This window comes from Propithecus coquereli, unplaced genomic scaffold, assembly GCF_000956105.1.
Source record: "Propithecus coquereli isolate 6110/MARCELLA unplaced genomic scaffold, Pcoq_1.0 Scaffold516, whole genome shotgun sequence".
Lineage (NCBI taxonomy): Eukaryota > Metazoa > Chordata > Mammalia > Primates > Indriidae > Propithecus > Propithecus coquereli.
In genome coordinates, this window is record NW_012151019.1 from 670,270 (window position 1) to 687,529 (window position 17,260).

Genomic DNA, 17,260 nt, shown 5'->3' on the forward strand with positions numbered 1-17,260 from the left:
AACAAAAGTTTGCTTTAAGCCAAAAACTTTAAATCTCCCCAAAAGAATAGAAACTAATAGTCAATACTTTGAAGTGTCTTTATTAATATCTATAATTAAATTTCTTCTAAGTCCAACATAACTCCAGTAACATCTATCATATTGATGTGGAAGAAAAAGGACAACTACATAAAGTTTTCTCACTACTCATAATTTTGGTCAAAAACTCCAATTGTGAGAAAATCAGACATTCCAGGAAGAGAATTTATAATTATCAACTCATTTTTAAAAAGTCACTAAAACCACCATCACATAACATCTTTTATCACTACCTCACAGGAATCCTAATTTACCCCACAAGATACAAAAAGTTTCAAAAGTTACTGTCAATATCATGACCAACTATTTTTTCTGGATTTTGACATTGTGGATAATACTTTTTCCAGTCATCTCTTTTATTATACAGGGATCTCAGACAGAAAGAGTCTATAACGAAAAATATAATTTTAAACAAAAATATAAATTAAAACCAAAGACAATAAACTGAAGTTTCACATCTGTATTTGTCAAAGATGAAGTAGTAAATAAGAAAACTCAATTTTGAAGAAAATTTTAAAAACCTCTCAAAATAGTAAGACATTCCTTTGTAAATCAATACAAAGGAACACCTGGAATCTAAGTCTTCAGACCTTAAAAATCCAGTTCTTACTTTATACAGGAAGTAAAGAATACTGGATCATAATTTCTTAAAGGTTTAAATAAAACCCAGAGTTTAAATAATCTTGGCAGTGTCCTGCCCTGGTTTTTCCCCAGGGCTGATTCCCATTTGGGTCAGTCTCTACCGTAAGCCTCTACACCACATCTCTTCACTTGCTCTTAGTTCCTCAGGAAGAACTTTAAGAAATGATCATTTAGGATGAAGCTGTTTATAGGTGGCTGACTTAAAAGATAACAGCAAGGTTTTTGTTTTTGAATTATCTTTTATTGATTTAATTCAATGTACTCTTTCTTGACTTCATTTTCTTTTTTGCTTTTTATTTATTTATTTTTTAAAACAGCTTTATTGAGGCATAATTGACGTGCAATAACCTGAACAAATATTTAAAGTGTATAATTTGAAACGTTTTAGCATTTGTTGTACACCTATAAAACCATCACTACGACCAAGACAGTGAACACATTCATCACTGCCAGGTTTCCTATGCCCCTTTGTAGGCCTCCCCTGTCACCGACTCTTTGCCCTCCCCATCTTCAAGCAATCACTGGTTGATCCGCTTTCTGTCATTATAGACTAGTTTGAATTTTTCTAGACTTTTATATAAATGGAACCACACAGTATGTAGTATTCTGCATCTGGCTTCTTCTTTCACCATAATTATTTTGAGATTCATCCATGATGCTACCTGTACCAATAGTTCATTCCTTTTTATTGTATTAGTTGATTTTCAATAACCCTCTTCCAAACATTCAAAATTCTAATAAAAAGGACTTTAAATGATTCTGTTTCTTAAAAAAGCTTGCTCAGAACACATTCCATGTTTTTCTAAGAATAGAAGTTATTTTATGCAGATGTATATATTACATGGTATTTTGGAATGATGTGAATAATCTTGCTACACAAAAACCAACATGGTTGAATACTTTTATTCATGCTTGATACTGTTTCAGGCTTTTTGACAGTACTATAATAAACGTATTAGGTTATTAAGTACGGAATGTCCAATTTCCTTAAGTACTAAGTTTGAGAGTTGATATCTCTGACATTTCTCTTTCGCACTTCCTTTCTTTATTATTGTGAAGGCACATCCTCATTCTTTCAAACGCATGTTTTGGCTTGTGATTATCTTTCAAATTTTTTTTTAGAGCAATCTTTGTGAAACCATGGATAAGAAAAAAATTTGTGTTATGGCCAGATGCAGTGCCTCATGCCTATAATCCTAGCACTCTGGGAGGCCAAGGCAGGAGGATCACTTGAGGTCAGGAGGAGCTCAAGACCAGCCTGAGCAAGAGCGAAATCCCATCTTCTCCATTAAAAATAGAAAAAATTAGCTGGGTAACTAAAAATAAAAACAAAATATTAGCCAGGTGTTGTGGTGAACGCCTATAGTCCCAGCTACTCAGGAGGCTGAGGCAGGAGGACAGATTGAGCCCGGGAGTTTGAGGTTGCCATGAGCTAGGCTGATGCCATGGCACTCTAGCCGGGGCAACAACAAATTCATGTTATTTTTGAATATGAGTTCTGTTCTAGAACCAATGCAATGCAGACAGCTCGAAATATCAATGAAGTGTTTGGGAAGAATGTGGCTAATGAACGCACGGTATATTGACAGTTTAAAAAGTTCCATTCCTGGTGATTTTAATCTTGAAAATGAGCCACGTGGGTGACCTGAGACCAAGGTGGATAATGATGAGCTGAAAGCTGTAGTGGAAGCACATCCATGTCAACCTACAGGGGAATTAGCAGCAAGGTTTGATGTTACTATTCCAACAATATTGGACCATTTGAAACAAATTGACAAGGTAAAGAAGCTGGATAGACAGGGACTGCATGAATTAAACAAGCATCAGAAGAGAAATCATCTCAAAGCTTGCCTTTCTTTGCTGTCACGACATAAAGGCAAACCATTTCTGTACCATATTGTTACGTGTGATGAAAAAAGGATTCTTTTTGACAATTGCAAGCGTTTGGCTCGTGGTTGGATAAAGATGAAGTGCCAAAACACAGTCCCAAACTGAATATTCATCAAAAAAAGCTAATGGTGTCTGTTTGGTGGTCCAGCACTGGTATTATCTGCTACAGCTTCATGAAACCTGGTCAATCGGTTACAGTGGATGTCTACTGCAACCAATTGGACGAAATGATGGGGATACTTGAAATTAAGCAGCCAGGATTGGTCAATAAAGACAGGCTAATCCTCTTGCAAGACAATGTTTGACCATACATCGCACAATGTTGCTCAAACTACAGAAGCTGGACTTGGAAACTCTCTGTCATCCACCATATTCACCAGACTTTGAACCGACTACCACTTCTTGCAGGCTTTGGTCCACTTCTTACAAGGAAAAATATTCAATTTTCAACAAGCTGTGGAAAACGCCTTTGACAATTTCATCGTCACTTGTTCTCTAGGCTATTTTGCTGCTGGCATAAGCAAGCTACCGTTAAGAGCCAAACGCTTGCAATTGTCAAAAAGAATCCTCTTTTCACCACACGTAACAATATGGTATAGAAATGGTTTGCCTTTATGTCGTGACAGCAAAGAAAGGCAAAACAGTGTTGATAGCTCAGGCGCATACTTTGATAAATTGTACTGCTTTTTGTTTGAGATATAATAAACTAAACCTGTGAAGCGAAATCAGACATTTCATATTTAATGACCTAATAATAATTAACTGACAGAACATATTCATCAGATGAAAACCCATTTAAAAGTAACCATATTTGCATAGTCTTAAATACAGAATTTTTCTTATGATACAGTTTAATTGTATATGGTTATCACAAATAAATCTATAAGAGAAACTGATATTTACCTTTTAAAATAGCAAATTTCTATCTACCAAAATTGAAACCATGCCACACGGACATTAATGGTCAGTTCTCTCTTTCAAAGGCATCAATCCCTTACATTTTAGTTTTAACTGGAGTGCAGAATGAGAAAAAAGACAGGGAAGGAAGAGAAATATTACCTGTTTTCCTAATTTTCTAACTGTAAACCAGTGTTCTTTATAATTGCATATAAATGATCTTTCATTTCTAGAAAAAAATACATACACAATATTAAGTTGAAATATTGAGTTCAAATTCATTTAGTCTACTAGCAAGTATTACATAAATTTGGTGATAATTTAAAGATTATGTTTACAGTTAAGTATCGCTGATTTTTTAAAAAATTACACAATTTTATGAGCCCCTCCGCAGTAGCCTAGTGATGCTGTGCCGAAATGACAGCCTCACTACCACTCAAGGGTCAGCTCTGATGCCACAGACACTGGGGTGTCAGGAAGGCTCAGAGGGTAGATGCTCATGGACATCACAAAGGGAAACAGGGGCCAGGCACAGTGGCTCATGCCTGTAATCCTAGCACTTTGGGAGGTTGAGGCCAGAGGATTGCTTGAGGCCAGGAGTTTGAGATTTTTATCTCCATAAAATATAAAAAGTAAAAAAATTTGCCAGGTGTTGTGTGCACCTGTAGTCCTAGCTACCTGGGAGGCTGAGGCAGGAGGATGACTGGAGCCCAGGAGTTTGAGCTTGCAGTGAGCTATGATGATGCCACTGCCCTCATGCCCTGGCAACAGAGTGAGCCCCTGTCTCATTTAAAAAAAAAAAAAAAAAGGTAAAATATGGAAGTCTAAGGGAATAAAACAGAAATAAGGACTATCAAAAAAACAAAAGCATCCAAAATATATTTCTCTTCTTTAAGAAAGCATAACTTTAAAAATGAAGTTTAGGAAAAGAAATGTAAGAAATACAAAATAAAATCTTACATAGGATCAATCCTGAGCCTCTGATACTCTGGGCTGTTGAACAGGATTAGTTCTAAACCCCAAACTTTCAAGGCATTGCTTATAACCTGTTAAAAAAAATAGCAACTTTTTATGAGCTAAGCCATTCAATTCCAAATTTAAGTAGTATAGCCATGTTAGTTACGTAAACAATCATACTTCACGTATAAATTTCTCTAGAAGGGTATGGTCTTAAAAAAGTATGTACGTACAGATATATCACTAAATCCGTAAATAACACACACATATATATTAAAAGTGCTTCTTATACTAGGTTTCTGAGATGTTCCAGAGCACCACACAATTCCTAGATAAAACTGCCTCAAAAATGCAGATGTGTATTCTATCCAGTAAGCACTATTCTTAACACTAGTCCACTACATATATCTGATAATTTGGCTTCTGTGAATGCTGCTTTAGAAAAGTTACATTCGACTCCCTACCTGCAATGTCAATAGTCACATGTCTATTAAAGTAAGTTCTCCCTGGGGATTTAGACAGAAAGTTTCATATATTTTAGACTTCTCTGGTCATAGGTTTGTAATTTGTAGAAAAGAAACAAAAGGCAAACCTGATTATTTCAAACTATCTGAGAAAAAAGAGAAATTTCTGAAAATTCACTGTCTACCCTCCAAGGTAGCCAACAAAGCAGCAAGTGAACCAGGTACTAGCACAGACAAAATGTGAACGCACTGCAGTGGGCAAACATGAACCGGCACCAGGAGCAGCACAGCACAAACGACACGGCAAGAGCTGCGCCAACTCTGACCTCCAGTCCCAGCCCTGCAGTAGCCATTACCTGTAAACAGTGGCACAATGAAGCACGAAGCACTGCGTGGAAATGCTGGCGGATGAGGAGGGTAGTAAAAGGGAAATATAAACAAAGATATTTATAGAAATAGGTTCCTCAGGAGAGGTTCTGAGAGAATTCTAAATATATCTCACAGTATTAGAAACAGAACTAAAGATCCACAGATAAAAGAACTCACAAGTACATATAATACAACTGTAGAATTCAAAGGGAGCTGTAATTAAAAAAAAAAATCAAAAGCCACAAACCATAATAAAGGAATACAATCCTGGTAGGCTGATTTAAATGGAAGGTAGCAAGATACTGCATTTTCTCAAATTTACCCAAGACACAGTAAGTTTAAAATATTGTGACTTATTAGAATTAATGTTATTAGTATCCAGATATAAATTAAATAATCTCTCAAAAAGTAATTTTTAAAAGCCCTCTAAAATGAAGATTCTACAATCCTAATTTTCATCTATATAAAAATCTAGTACTCTAGAGCAGTGGTCCCCAACCTTTTTGGCACCAGGGACCAGTTTCATGGAAGGCAATTTTTCCACAGACCACGGGTCGGGGAGTGGGCTGTCGTGGGTCGGGGAGTAGAGCGGTGCAGAGCTCAGGCAGTGATGCGAGGTCCGTTTCCTAATAGGCCACAGACCAGTATCGGGCCGCGGTCCAGGAGTTGGGGACTGCAGTTCTAGAGTACAATTTTATACTTTTGTAGACATAATCTATTGGAAGAACTTTTGAAGGTCACATCATTACAGTGACTATATAAATAACGCTTAGTATATGCTGGTTACTACTCACCTGAATGGAGAAAAACCCGCTATCATCCATATTTCCAGAAGGCTGCTGTTCATTTTGATAGGTAGTTGAAGCAGGAGTGGGAGTGGGAAAGAAGGATGAAAACTGTCATTAGTGTGCATATTTAAAATATCGCCTTGTGCATTCCCATTTACAAAGTCAAGATCAGAGTCATAATTTACCAGTTAGATCCTTAGAGAAAGAATGGCTCACTCTTTTTAAAATAGTACCCGCAATTTTTTTTTTTTTTTTGAGACAGAGTCTCACCTCTTTTGCCCGGGCTAGAGTGAGTGCCGTGGCGTCAGCCTAGCTCACAGCAACCTCACACTCCTGGGCTCAAGCAATCCTTCTGCCTCAGCCTCCCAAGTAGCTGGAACTACAGGCATGCGCCACCATGCCCGGCTAATTTTTTCTATATATTTTTAGTTGTCTGATTAATTTCTTTCTATTTTTAGCAGAGACGGGGTCTCGCTTTTGCTCAGGCTGGTTTCGAACTCCTGAGCTCAAACAATCCACCTGCCTGCGGCCTCCCAGAGTGCTAGGATTACAGGCGTGAGCCACCGTGCCCGGCCAGTACCCGCAATTTTTAAAAAATGTGACTTAGTGAGTTTAGGAGCACTACCTGTAAAAATGTGCGATAGTCTTCGCTAGTAACTCCTCCTTCTGCCATTCTCATCCTCTCTTCTTCATCTAGCTGATGTGCAATTGAAGATAATTCCACTGGGCTAAAATATTCTCCTTGCAACAGATTATTCAGGCAGTGTTGAGCACAAAGGGAGCCTTCTTGCTAATATTTCCAAAAGAAAAAATTCAAATGTGATTTATTAAACAGATTTGTCAGTATCTTCCCCTAAAATTTTAATCATTAACTTTTAACATAGTCAAACTGAACCTTTTTAGTTTTAGACAAGCATAATTAACATGGGTACATGTATTTTCATTTGTTCACATGTATTTCATAATTCTACCATTAATGAAACTACAATTGCTTAGTTGTATGATCAAAAACTTAAGAATGATTTATATTAAACAAACATTATCATCAAATATATCAAATATCTTATTTACCTAAAAACTACTATATAAAACATTTAGCCTCCCTCATTTTCAGTACCTAAAATAAATACCTCTTTGGAGATTCCGCAGCAAATTACTTATGCTGAAAGGGAATTTTAATCCCTAGAACATTTATTCATTTTTTTTTTTTTAAACAAGGTCTCACTCTGTTGCCCAGGCTAGAGTGCAGTGGCCTCATCGCAGCTCACTACAACCTCAAACTCCTGGGCTCAAGTGATCCTCCTGCCTCAGCCTCCCAGGTAGCTGGGACTACAGGCGTACATGACCACGCCCAGCTAATTTTTCTATTTTTTGTAGAGATGGAGTCTCATTCTTGCTCAGGCTGGTCTCAAACTCCTGGCCTCAAGCAATCCTCCCATCTTGGCCTCCTAAAGTGCTAGTATTACAGGTGTGAGCCACTGTGCCCAGCCTTAGAACATTTATTCTTTTAACAAGACAATCTCTACTCAATCTAAATGCTTGTTCATGGAATTTCAAATCTCCAGAATTGATACAGGTGAGAAAAATTCTGGTCCATGTTAAGACTTATAGTTGTAGAGCTGAAGTTCTCTCTTCAGGGAACTCTATAGATAACGTACATACAGTATAGTGCAATGAGCAGAATAGTCCCAAAACAACCCTATAGCAGCTCACTCCTGGACAAGCCAGCAAGAGGGACTGTATCCATCTCAGCTCCCCATGGGATCACTGGTTTCCTTCTCACGGGAGGTGGGTACAACTTTCCATGGGCCCAGAGTCTTCAGGTGCTAGACAGCTGGCTTTGTCACATAACTGGCATCCTGAATCCAAATCCAGGCTGCCTGGCACTGATTAGCCTGCTTGTCACTCTCCTCGCCCCAACAATGTTGCCTTCCCATGCTACTCTTTAAGAAGGTAGACTCACAGATGGATGGGATCCCTCCCTGTGAACACAGACCCCAGGTTTGCCTCTCTGTGAGATGAAGACAGATAGGAGAACATTTCCTTCTGCTAACCTTGGTTCTCTAAGTTCTCTCTTTCCCCAATAAGGTCTATTCCTCAACCCAACCTATCTGACATCATGCAATTTACTCTGAGCTATGTCACATGGTAGATAGTGACCCTAAAGAGCACCACCTTGCAAGATAGGTATTTTTCCTAATGAATCAATTTTCTAGGAACAAAATTCAGCTGCTGAAAGAGATATAAGGTATATGTATATAACAGAATAGGAAGGCAGCATTGAAGACAGTCTGAGTCCGAGACAAGGGGCTGAGATAAGTTTATTTGCATAGTTTGGTAAGAAATTAACAGCTTGGAGCTAGAGAACCTACTATCCCTCGAGTCGCAGCCATAAGAGTGAGAGACATTTTTGTTTCCACCTTTTTCCTCCTACTGTATTTCTACTACCAGAGAGCAACTCCTACTGAATAATATAATGTGAACTGAAGGGATATATAGATGTTCTACTTATATTCTATAGAAAAATGGCAAGACAAACAAGCATCTCACAAGAGGATAGCCAAATGGCTACACAGAACACAAAAAGGTGTTCCACTTCATTAGTTGTTTTGCAAATGTAATTTAAAACCACAATGTGTTACTACTACAAACTCTTCAGAATGGCTAAAATGTTGGAGAGGATTAGAGACAAAGCTTAACATATACATACCCTGTGATCTAGCTATTCCATTCCACTACTAGGTACATAATGCAAACAACAAAAATGCAAGCATAACTTCATCAAACAATACGTATAAGAATGTTTATATAACAGAAGCACTACTTATAATAGCCCCCAAACTGGACACTAGCCAAATGGATAGTCTGGATCACAATAGAATGGAAATCACAAAAGAATACTATACAAGAATGAATTAACCACAACTATCCGGAACAATATGGATGAATTTCTCAAAAAATGTTTAACAAAACAAGACATACTAAAAAGAGTATACACTGTATGGTTCTATTCACAGAAGCTCAAAAACAGGCAAAACTAATCTATGATGTCAGAATTCGGGATGGTGGTTACCTTTGGTAGGAATGGGGGTGGAAAGTTAGCACCTGGACGAAGGCCTAAAGGGGGCTTATAGTATGCAGGTAAATCTTCTGTTACTTGATCTCAGTGTTGTTTACATGTGTACTCACTTTGTGAGAATTCATCGAGCTGTACTCTTTTTTTAAAGTAATTTATTTATTTTATTTTTCATTTTTTTAAGAGACTGGGTCTTACTATGTTGTCAGGGCTGGCCTAGAACTGCTGGGTTTAAGCAATCCTTCTGCCTTGGACTCCCAAGTAGCTGGGACTACAGGTGTGTACCATTGCACCTGCACTGAGCTGTACTCTTAGGATTTGTGTACTCCTCTATGTGTTATATTTAACAAAAAAAAATCTACACAACAAGAAAAAAGCATCTACTAAGATATAGCTATTCCCACACATCAAGAGTTCCCAATATGGTGACCAGACATTGGATTTTCTGGCAACAGTCCTAACATAAATTTTCTGTCCTGCTGTCAGGCTACATGCCTCAGTTTGGGGTTTGCAAACTATGGTCACCATACTTAGTATCATATTATAGAAACAGTGACATCCAAATATTTGATAAAAATTTCTCTCTACAAAAAATAGCTTTAAATTATGAAAAATAAACACTTGAAATCAAACCTTGTCCAAGTAAAACCATATTGCTATAGGAACCATCAAGTTTTGTCCTTCTAATATGATTTAATGGAAGGAAAGAACAAACTGTTCAATCCAAATGTAAAAACCACTAAGTCACAAGATGGATCAAATTATACAGGGACCAATAAAATTGTAGAATGACACCCACCTAAGAGTATGCATTTTCCTGCCCCATCCCCACCCCGAATTATCCCCAGCCACCTTTTTTTCCTGAAACAGAGTCTTACTCTGTTGCTCAGGGGAGAGTGCCCAGGGTAGGGTAGCTCACAGCAACCTCAAACTCCTGGGCTCAAGTGATCCTCCTGCCTTAGCCTCCTGAGTACTGGGATTACCAGTACGCACTGGCTAATTTTTTCTATTTTTGTTTTTTAGTAGAGGCAGGGTCTCACTCTTGCTCAGGCTGGTCTTGAACTCCTGACCTCAAGTGATCCTCCCGCCTCAGCCTCCTAAAGTGCTAGGATTACAGGCGTGAGCCACCTCGCCCAGCCTCAGCCACCTCCTCATCAAGCTTTAACCAAAGTAGAAGTTCACTTTGCTATAATCAAAGTTCAGCGGTTATCAAAATTCCATGATTTCAGACCCAGACTTCATCGTGTTGGGCTAGAGGATGAGTAAACTGCAGTTCTACCAAGCTATTTTATAAAACCACAAAAGGGAACTACAACCAAACCATTCCCCCCACCACCACCCAAGTCTTCAGGACCAACTGGCAACTATTACAGTTCAAATTCCCAAAGACACTATTAATGACAACAGAAACCAGGTATAAATATAAGAGTGCTCTCAGAAATGGGCTAACCAGGGACACACAATCCATCCAGCAGCACTTCCTCTCCTCTTAGTGCTCTCTCACCCTTTATTATGAAGTTCAGCAGACACAAGCATCTGAAGAATGGCAATGGCCAGTACTTTCATAGCTCTATCTGCCAGGGAGCATTCTAAGCACTCAGAATTCTGAGGAAATCACGTTATTATCCTCATACCATAGAGGAGGAAAATGGAGCACAGAGCTATTAAGTAGTAAATAAGGATCACACAAGTAGTAAATGGCAGAGCAGGGATTCAGTCCCAAGGCAGAGGTTTCAAAGTCTGTGCTGCTACCACTTCCTGAAGCCATTTATTTGGAATTTGGCTTTTCCTAAACCTTAAATATCCTAAAGATGGCAAAGAGCCAGCAATGACAAAAGGGAGTAACAAATGTCACAAAGGCAATGCTGAGCATCTTTTGAATCTTTTCACTAATTTTAACTATAAGCCCAACAAGTTGGGTTATCATTCCCAGTTCACATTACATTAAAAGTACTAAGACAAATGGCATAGTGACTGCACCAAAAGCAGTCAGCAACAGAAGTGATAACCAAAACAACAGAAATCTGGCACCAGAACTAAAACAAACAACAACAACAACAAAAAGCCAGCAGTTGGTGTCATTTAACATTAGGGTTTAAGTTAGGGGCAAACTCTAGCCCATGAACTAAATTCAACCTACCCCAATAGATAATAACAGGTTTTACATTTTTAGATGGTTGGGAAAAACATACGCATACAAACAAGAATATGTGATAGAGCATACATGGTCTGCAAAACCTTAAAATATTTACAGAAAAGTTGTTTACTTTAGATAAAACTGTTCCATATACATCTCAGGTAGTCAAGGAACTCTGCTGATCCATTCAAATATTTACTGAGTAGTTACTTTGTGCCAGGTATTATCTCAAGCATTGAAGATGTATCAGTGAAACACTGTTTTCACATTCTAACTTAATAAAGGGTACTCAAAGTGACAACTCTAAAATGAGGAAACCAATGATCCAAGAGGAAGTGGTTGCAAGGCCCTTTGCAGGCAGATCTCCCTACCTACATAGCTTCTTTAGGGACGAAGTTGGCTCCCCGGCCCTCCAAACCCAGGACCTAGTAAGGGTTAAAGGCATGTTGTGGAGGGTAAGGGAGCATGCTGGAAAATGGCATATTAAGCACAAACATTCCCAGAATGGACTATACAGGAAATTAGCAACAGGCCCAATAGTTATAGGTGCATAGTCTTGAAATATGCTCAAAGAACTTTAATTTGTTAAAAGTTTATTTGCTACGTTCTTATTAAGTCGATAATGGTAAGTATATTCCTGAAGTATTTTTAAGCCTATACACATGCTGATAATTGAGAGTGACTTCTTTCAGGTAAGTAAATATTCATTAGGCTAGTGCCCAGCTTCTTTTGATACCATGTTTGAGGTCTTACTTTCAGAATCTATCCAAACTGGGTAACAATCAATACTGTTAAAAATACACTGTATAATTCTCATAAAGTAATGTAGCAAATGTTTCAAGTCTTCCATGTTGAAACATGGTCCTACACCAAAGCCTTTGAAGATGAGTAATAAAAATATGTACATTTTTCACCCAATCTCTTTAGTCGAGCAACTAAATCTCTCTTATCCATGATTCACAAATCATGTCAATGAAGTCAAAAGATTAGTGATAACTAAAGAGTGCTTCCTCCACTCTAAATTTGGTCTATTCCAGTTCCAAAAGCTTCTGATATGTTTTCTTTAAAGAAAAGCATTGCATCTAACAATCTGTTTAGATTCATACCACAGATTTATACCATGCTTCTTTTGTCTTTGATTGCTTTATGTGTGTGTGAATTTTTAAATGTCTGGGATAAATGATCATTCACAAGTATTAATAAAACAAAAACCCTTTGCGCCTGCCTACTAAATAATATCCTTACCAGCAACCATTTCTAGACATGAAACTATTGTGAAACAAGATGTCATGTGCCAAAAGTGTCCTGAGGAAGGTTTCACTCACACCCAAACGGTTTGATAACTACGTGGGAAAAGACGAGTTTCTCCACATACCACAAACAGTATCTCCAAGTGCGTAGTCACTGAAAAATTAAAGTCACAACAGGCCAGGCAGACTACAACAAAATTATTCCAGTCGACCCCTAATACCTAAAAACAAAGCTGGCCTCCTGCTCCGGAAAAATGGGTATTACCAAAACAAACCAAACCCAAACATTCCGTAATAAAACTCTTGTGACGACTTCCTTGCTTAGGAGCGCACGGGGTTTCCTACTACACTTCCTAAGTGTCAGGCCCTACGATGGGCGAGCCAAGGTCCCTGCCTTCTAGAGCCTCGCAAATCTAGCGCAGGGGAAGGACATGAACAGATTCCTAAATATCTAAAGGCATGGGAGATTCCAATATAGAATTGAGGAGCCCAGAGAAGGAAAATTTAATTCTGGCAGGGTGGGACTGCGGAAGTAGAGTGGAAGTGGGAAGGAAGGGTAGAGAGAGGTGTCCCAGAGGTGACTCTAGCTAGACCCTAGGGAGAGCGGGCGAGAAAGACTCCCCCGAAAAGGCTACGGACTCCCCCGAAAAGGCTACGGAAAGTGGCGGAGAAAGGCAAAAGTTAACCTACTCGGAACCACCCCCTCCCGTGTCCCGAGACGCCCCCGACCCTGCCTATACTCCCTCCTGACTCCCCCGGCAGGAGCCTCTGTGGCTGGGGATGCGGCGGGGGCGTGGGTGAAGTTCCCTTCCCCGGGCCGAGGAGGCTGGCGCCTCGAGCGTCGCCCCTCGTCCGGCGAGGTCGGGATAAGGGCGACTGGGGCCCCACCCAGCCCTCCGCGAGGCCGTGATGCTGCACCCTACGCCCGCCACTGCGCCGCGGACGCTCCCCACCGAACGCGGACACTCACTTTCTCGTGAAAGATGGACTCCATATTTATTTGTCTGGAGCCAACGACCCCCGCGCCGAGCCACCCCCCCCAGCTCCGCCCCCCGGCCCCACTCCTCCGCCCACCGCGCCCCGCCCCGGCCCTGCCCTGCCCACGTGCCTCCCGCAGACCAATCACCCCCGAGGGTGCGAGTCACGTGGAGGGAAGAGTGCGTGAACGCCGGGGCGGTAAACGCGGGGACACGTGACCTTGGTAGCGCGTTCTCCTGTCTTGTTATCCGGCCGTCTGGAGAGTGCTTCAGCGCCGCCTGCCGCCTGGAGGATCTTCTCCGCTTCGCACCCATTTCTATGGGTTCTTAGGTTTCTAGGGATCTGGACCACCCACCCGAGTTCTATGTTCTTTTTGCTTTCCACATAACTTTGTATTTTCTACTTATCATATCTGCGTATATAATTACTTAATATCTTCCTCCTCCTCCTCCTCCTCCTCCGCCACCGAAATCCTCGGTAACAAAAAGGCGTCATTGCATTCCCCCAAGACCTAGCACTTGTGTAAAAATGATAGTTAATATTTATATATCTTACTATGGGCTAGGCAGTCCTCTAAGTGCTTTGCATATAGTAACGAATTTAATACACCAACCTTTGATGTAGGTGTTGATATTATTCCTATCATACGCATGAGGCGCAGAGAAGTTAAGAACAGCACAATGTTTAACGTTGGATAGTTAGGTTGCCTTGCCGAGATTCAAATCCAGGCCGCTTATTACTAGTGTAGGTGTTCTGTCCCTAAAGAGCAAATATCAGTTGGGGGAAGTGAATGTCCAGTAAAGTGGGAGGGAGGGGTGGTATAAGGGATCAGATGAAGCTTAAAGAGAAGGATAGGTGCAGATCTTGCACATTAAAACCAGATTAAGATGTACTTTTTAAAGGCAGTGGGAAGCTATATAAAGATTTTAAAAGAAAAGACATGGTCAGATTTTGATTTTAGAAAGATCACTCTGGCTGTGGAAGAGACCATTTTGAGAGAGAAGTAGTAAGTACAGAGACTCAACAGAACTTGGTGAGGGATTTGGGAATGAGGGAAACAGAAGTGGTAGGGATGATGCCTGGGTTTCTGACCTAGGCAGCCACTGTGACAGGAGCCGTATTCACTGAGATCGGAAACACTAGAGTAGGAACAAGGTCTTGGGAAGAGAAGACAACACAGAGTTTACATTTTGGAGATACTGAATTTGAAATACCTGTGAGACATTTAGGTAATTATGGTGAGTAATGGTTGGATTTCGGGTCTAGGGTTCAAGAGGCTGGTTTGAGCTGTAGAATGGGGAGTTCTTGGCATCAAAAGTTAACTAAAACCATAGGAATGAATGAAATCATCTGAGGGAATAGAGAGAGATTGAGGATCCAGAGCTGAGCCCTGATGGGAGAGGAGCAGTAGCCAAGGAGGAGGGAGGCAAAGCAGGAGAGCTTAGTATTGTGGAAACTCTGGGGAGGCAGGGTTTCAAGGAGCAATCAGTGTCAGTTGCTGCCAACAAGTCAGCAACATAAGGATTTACAAGAGTCCATGAAATGGGTGTTGTTATGGAGACCAGTTCAGAGAAGCAGAAGGGGCAAAGAGAGGCAGGAGAATGGAGACTACCAGTGAGGCCCGGGTGGATTCAGTTGCCATTTATTAACATCTCTGTGTACACAGTTCACTGTTCTGAATTGGGGAAAGTCCATGTTCTTCAGGGAAATAAATCATAGTCTCATGAAGTGAAAAAAATTGCAAACCACTTTTTCTTTCCTTTCTTTTTTTTGAGACAGAGTTTCATTCTGTCACCCTGGCTAGAGTACGGTGGTGTCATCATAGCTCACTGCAACCTCAAACTCCTGGGCTCGAGTGATCCTCCTACTTCAGCCTCCTGAGTAGCAGAAATTACAGGCACATGCCACCGTGCCTGGCTAATCTTTTTTTTTATTATTATTTTCAGTAGAGATGGTAGGGGGGGGAGTCTCGTTCTTGCTCAGGCTGGTCTCGAACTCCTGACCTCGAGTGATTCTCCCATGCACTGTCAGCCTCCCAGAATGCTAGGATTACAGGCATGAGCCACTGCACCGGGCCAAACCACTTTTTGTCTTTTTTTTTTTTCAGTTGTAGTTGATGTCTTTCAAATGAATTATTGAAGCCAGGTGTCTTAGTCCATTTGGGGTGCTATAACAAAATACCTTAGACTGGTTAATTTATAAACAGAAATTTGTTTCTCACAGTTCTGGAGGCTTGGAAATCCAAGATAAAGGCTCCAGCAGATTTAGTGGCTGGTGAGGGGCGGTTCCTTGTAGATGGTGCCTTCTTTGTGTCCTCACATGACTGCGGGGTGGGGGGGGTGGGAGGAGCAAATGATTTGCCTCAGGCCTCTGATAAGGGGACTAATCCCATTTACCTCCCAAAGGCCCTACCTCTTAATATCAACACATTGGGATTATATTGATTATATTTCAACATATGAATTTTGCAGGGAGACAGACATTCAAACCATAGCACCAAGTATCTGGGAATCATTTTGATTCCTTTCCCACAATTTCTCAACCTCACCCCTTAGTCCAACCAGTCCTCAAATGCTGTGTATCCACTCCTAACTCTCTCCTCTGTCTTCATTGCTACTACTTAGTTCACACCCTCTTGGTGTCTTGTGTAGTCCAGTCCAAGGGTCTCTGAATTGGTCTTTTGATTCCACTTTCAGTATGTCCAATTCACAGTGCTGTCAGTGATCTTTCAGAAATGCAAATCTCCCCAGTTTTTCTTTCATTTAACGAGTGGAGTGTTACTCTGTCTCAGGCACCAGGACTGTGACCATCAAAAAGACAAATAGTCTCACCTTCATGAAACTTATATTGGGAGAGATTCTTAAATAAGTACCCAAACCCTCTTTCCTTAAAAATCCTTCAGTGGCTTCCCATTGCCATCCCGTTGCTGGCTTATACAGCTCTTATGATCTGGGCCAAACACCTGTGCTGATTTTTCTCCCCAAATTCCCTCACACCAGTTACTCCAGACTCTAGTCACACCACCATCTTCCCTTGACTTCTGGAAAGTTCACTGAGGAAAAGTCCTTTGTGCTAACATTATACCTTGCACATGCCTATATTAAAGCACCGAGTACACCATACTGGAATTATTACTTTATATTCTAAATTTTCAGCTTTTAAGGGTCAGCAGAGTCTTACTCTTTAGGTCAAGGGTTGGTACAAAACAGTGCATAAATGCATGACTTCTTTTCAATTGATTGGCACAAAAAAGTATAATAATAATTCAGTAGAAAGAAATTACTGAGTTAATTGGGAAAGAGTTCCTGGAGACAGAATAGACCAAATAGATGCACTTCCGGTAGGCTTTCTATGTCACTTTGGGCAACTCAGCTTTAATCTACTTCATTGAAATTTTATGTTAAGTGAGATTGCACAAAGATATTTCCATCTTCTTGAACATTGTATCTTTTAAATTCAAACTGGCATTAACTTTGTTACCTAAAACCAAATGGTTTAATAGAATTTTAAATGTCTGGCATTTTAAAATTTATGTGTGTTAATTTAAGTATCCTGAGTTCTGACAAGAATTAGTGATAACTAGGGGTTATTGTTTCATTGTAATATTACTTCTCCTAAATTCAATCTTACCTAAAACAAATTCACAAAATTTTGTTTCCAAGAAGAGGTAGTTGGACTTGACAAAATATATTTATTTATTTATTTTTTAGAGACAGAATCTCACTATGTTGCCC

The 17,260-nt window shown here is 40.0% G+C and overlaps 1 protein-coding gene across 1 annotated transcript in view; it reads right to left on the reverse strand.

Annotated features, from left to right (window-relative positions):
* ATXN3 (ataxin 3) overlaps positions 1–13,610 on the reverse strand; it is a 37,634-nt gene extending 24,024 nt beyond the window's left edge. The window contains exons 1-6 of the mRNA XM_012656729.1: positions 13,519–13,610; positions 6,711–6,875; positions 6,092–6,136; positions 4,468–4,553; positions 3,670–3,736; positions 2,417–2,425 (exon numbers count right to left, since the gene is read on the reverse strand). Of these exons, the coding sequence (XP_012512183.1) occupies positions 2,417–2,425; positions 3,670–3,736; positions 4,468–4,553; positions 6,092–6,136; positions 6,711–6,875; positions 13,519–13,542 (396 nt within the window). The 5' untranslated portion in view covers positions 13,543–13,610. The remainder of the gene's footprint in view (positions 1–2,416; positions 2,426–3,669; positions 3,737–4,467; positions 4,554–6,091; positions 6,137–6,710; positions 6,876–13,518) is intronic.
* Positions 13,611–17,260: the final 3,650 nt, after the last annotated feature.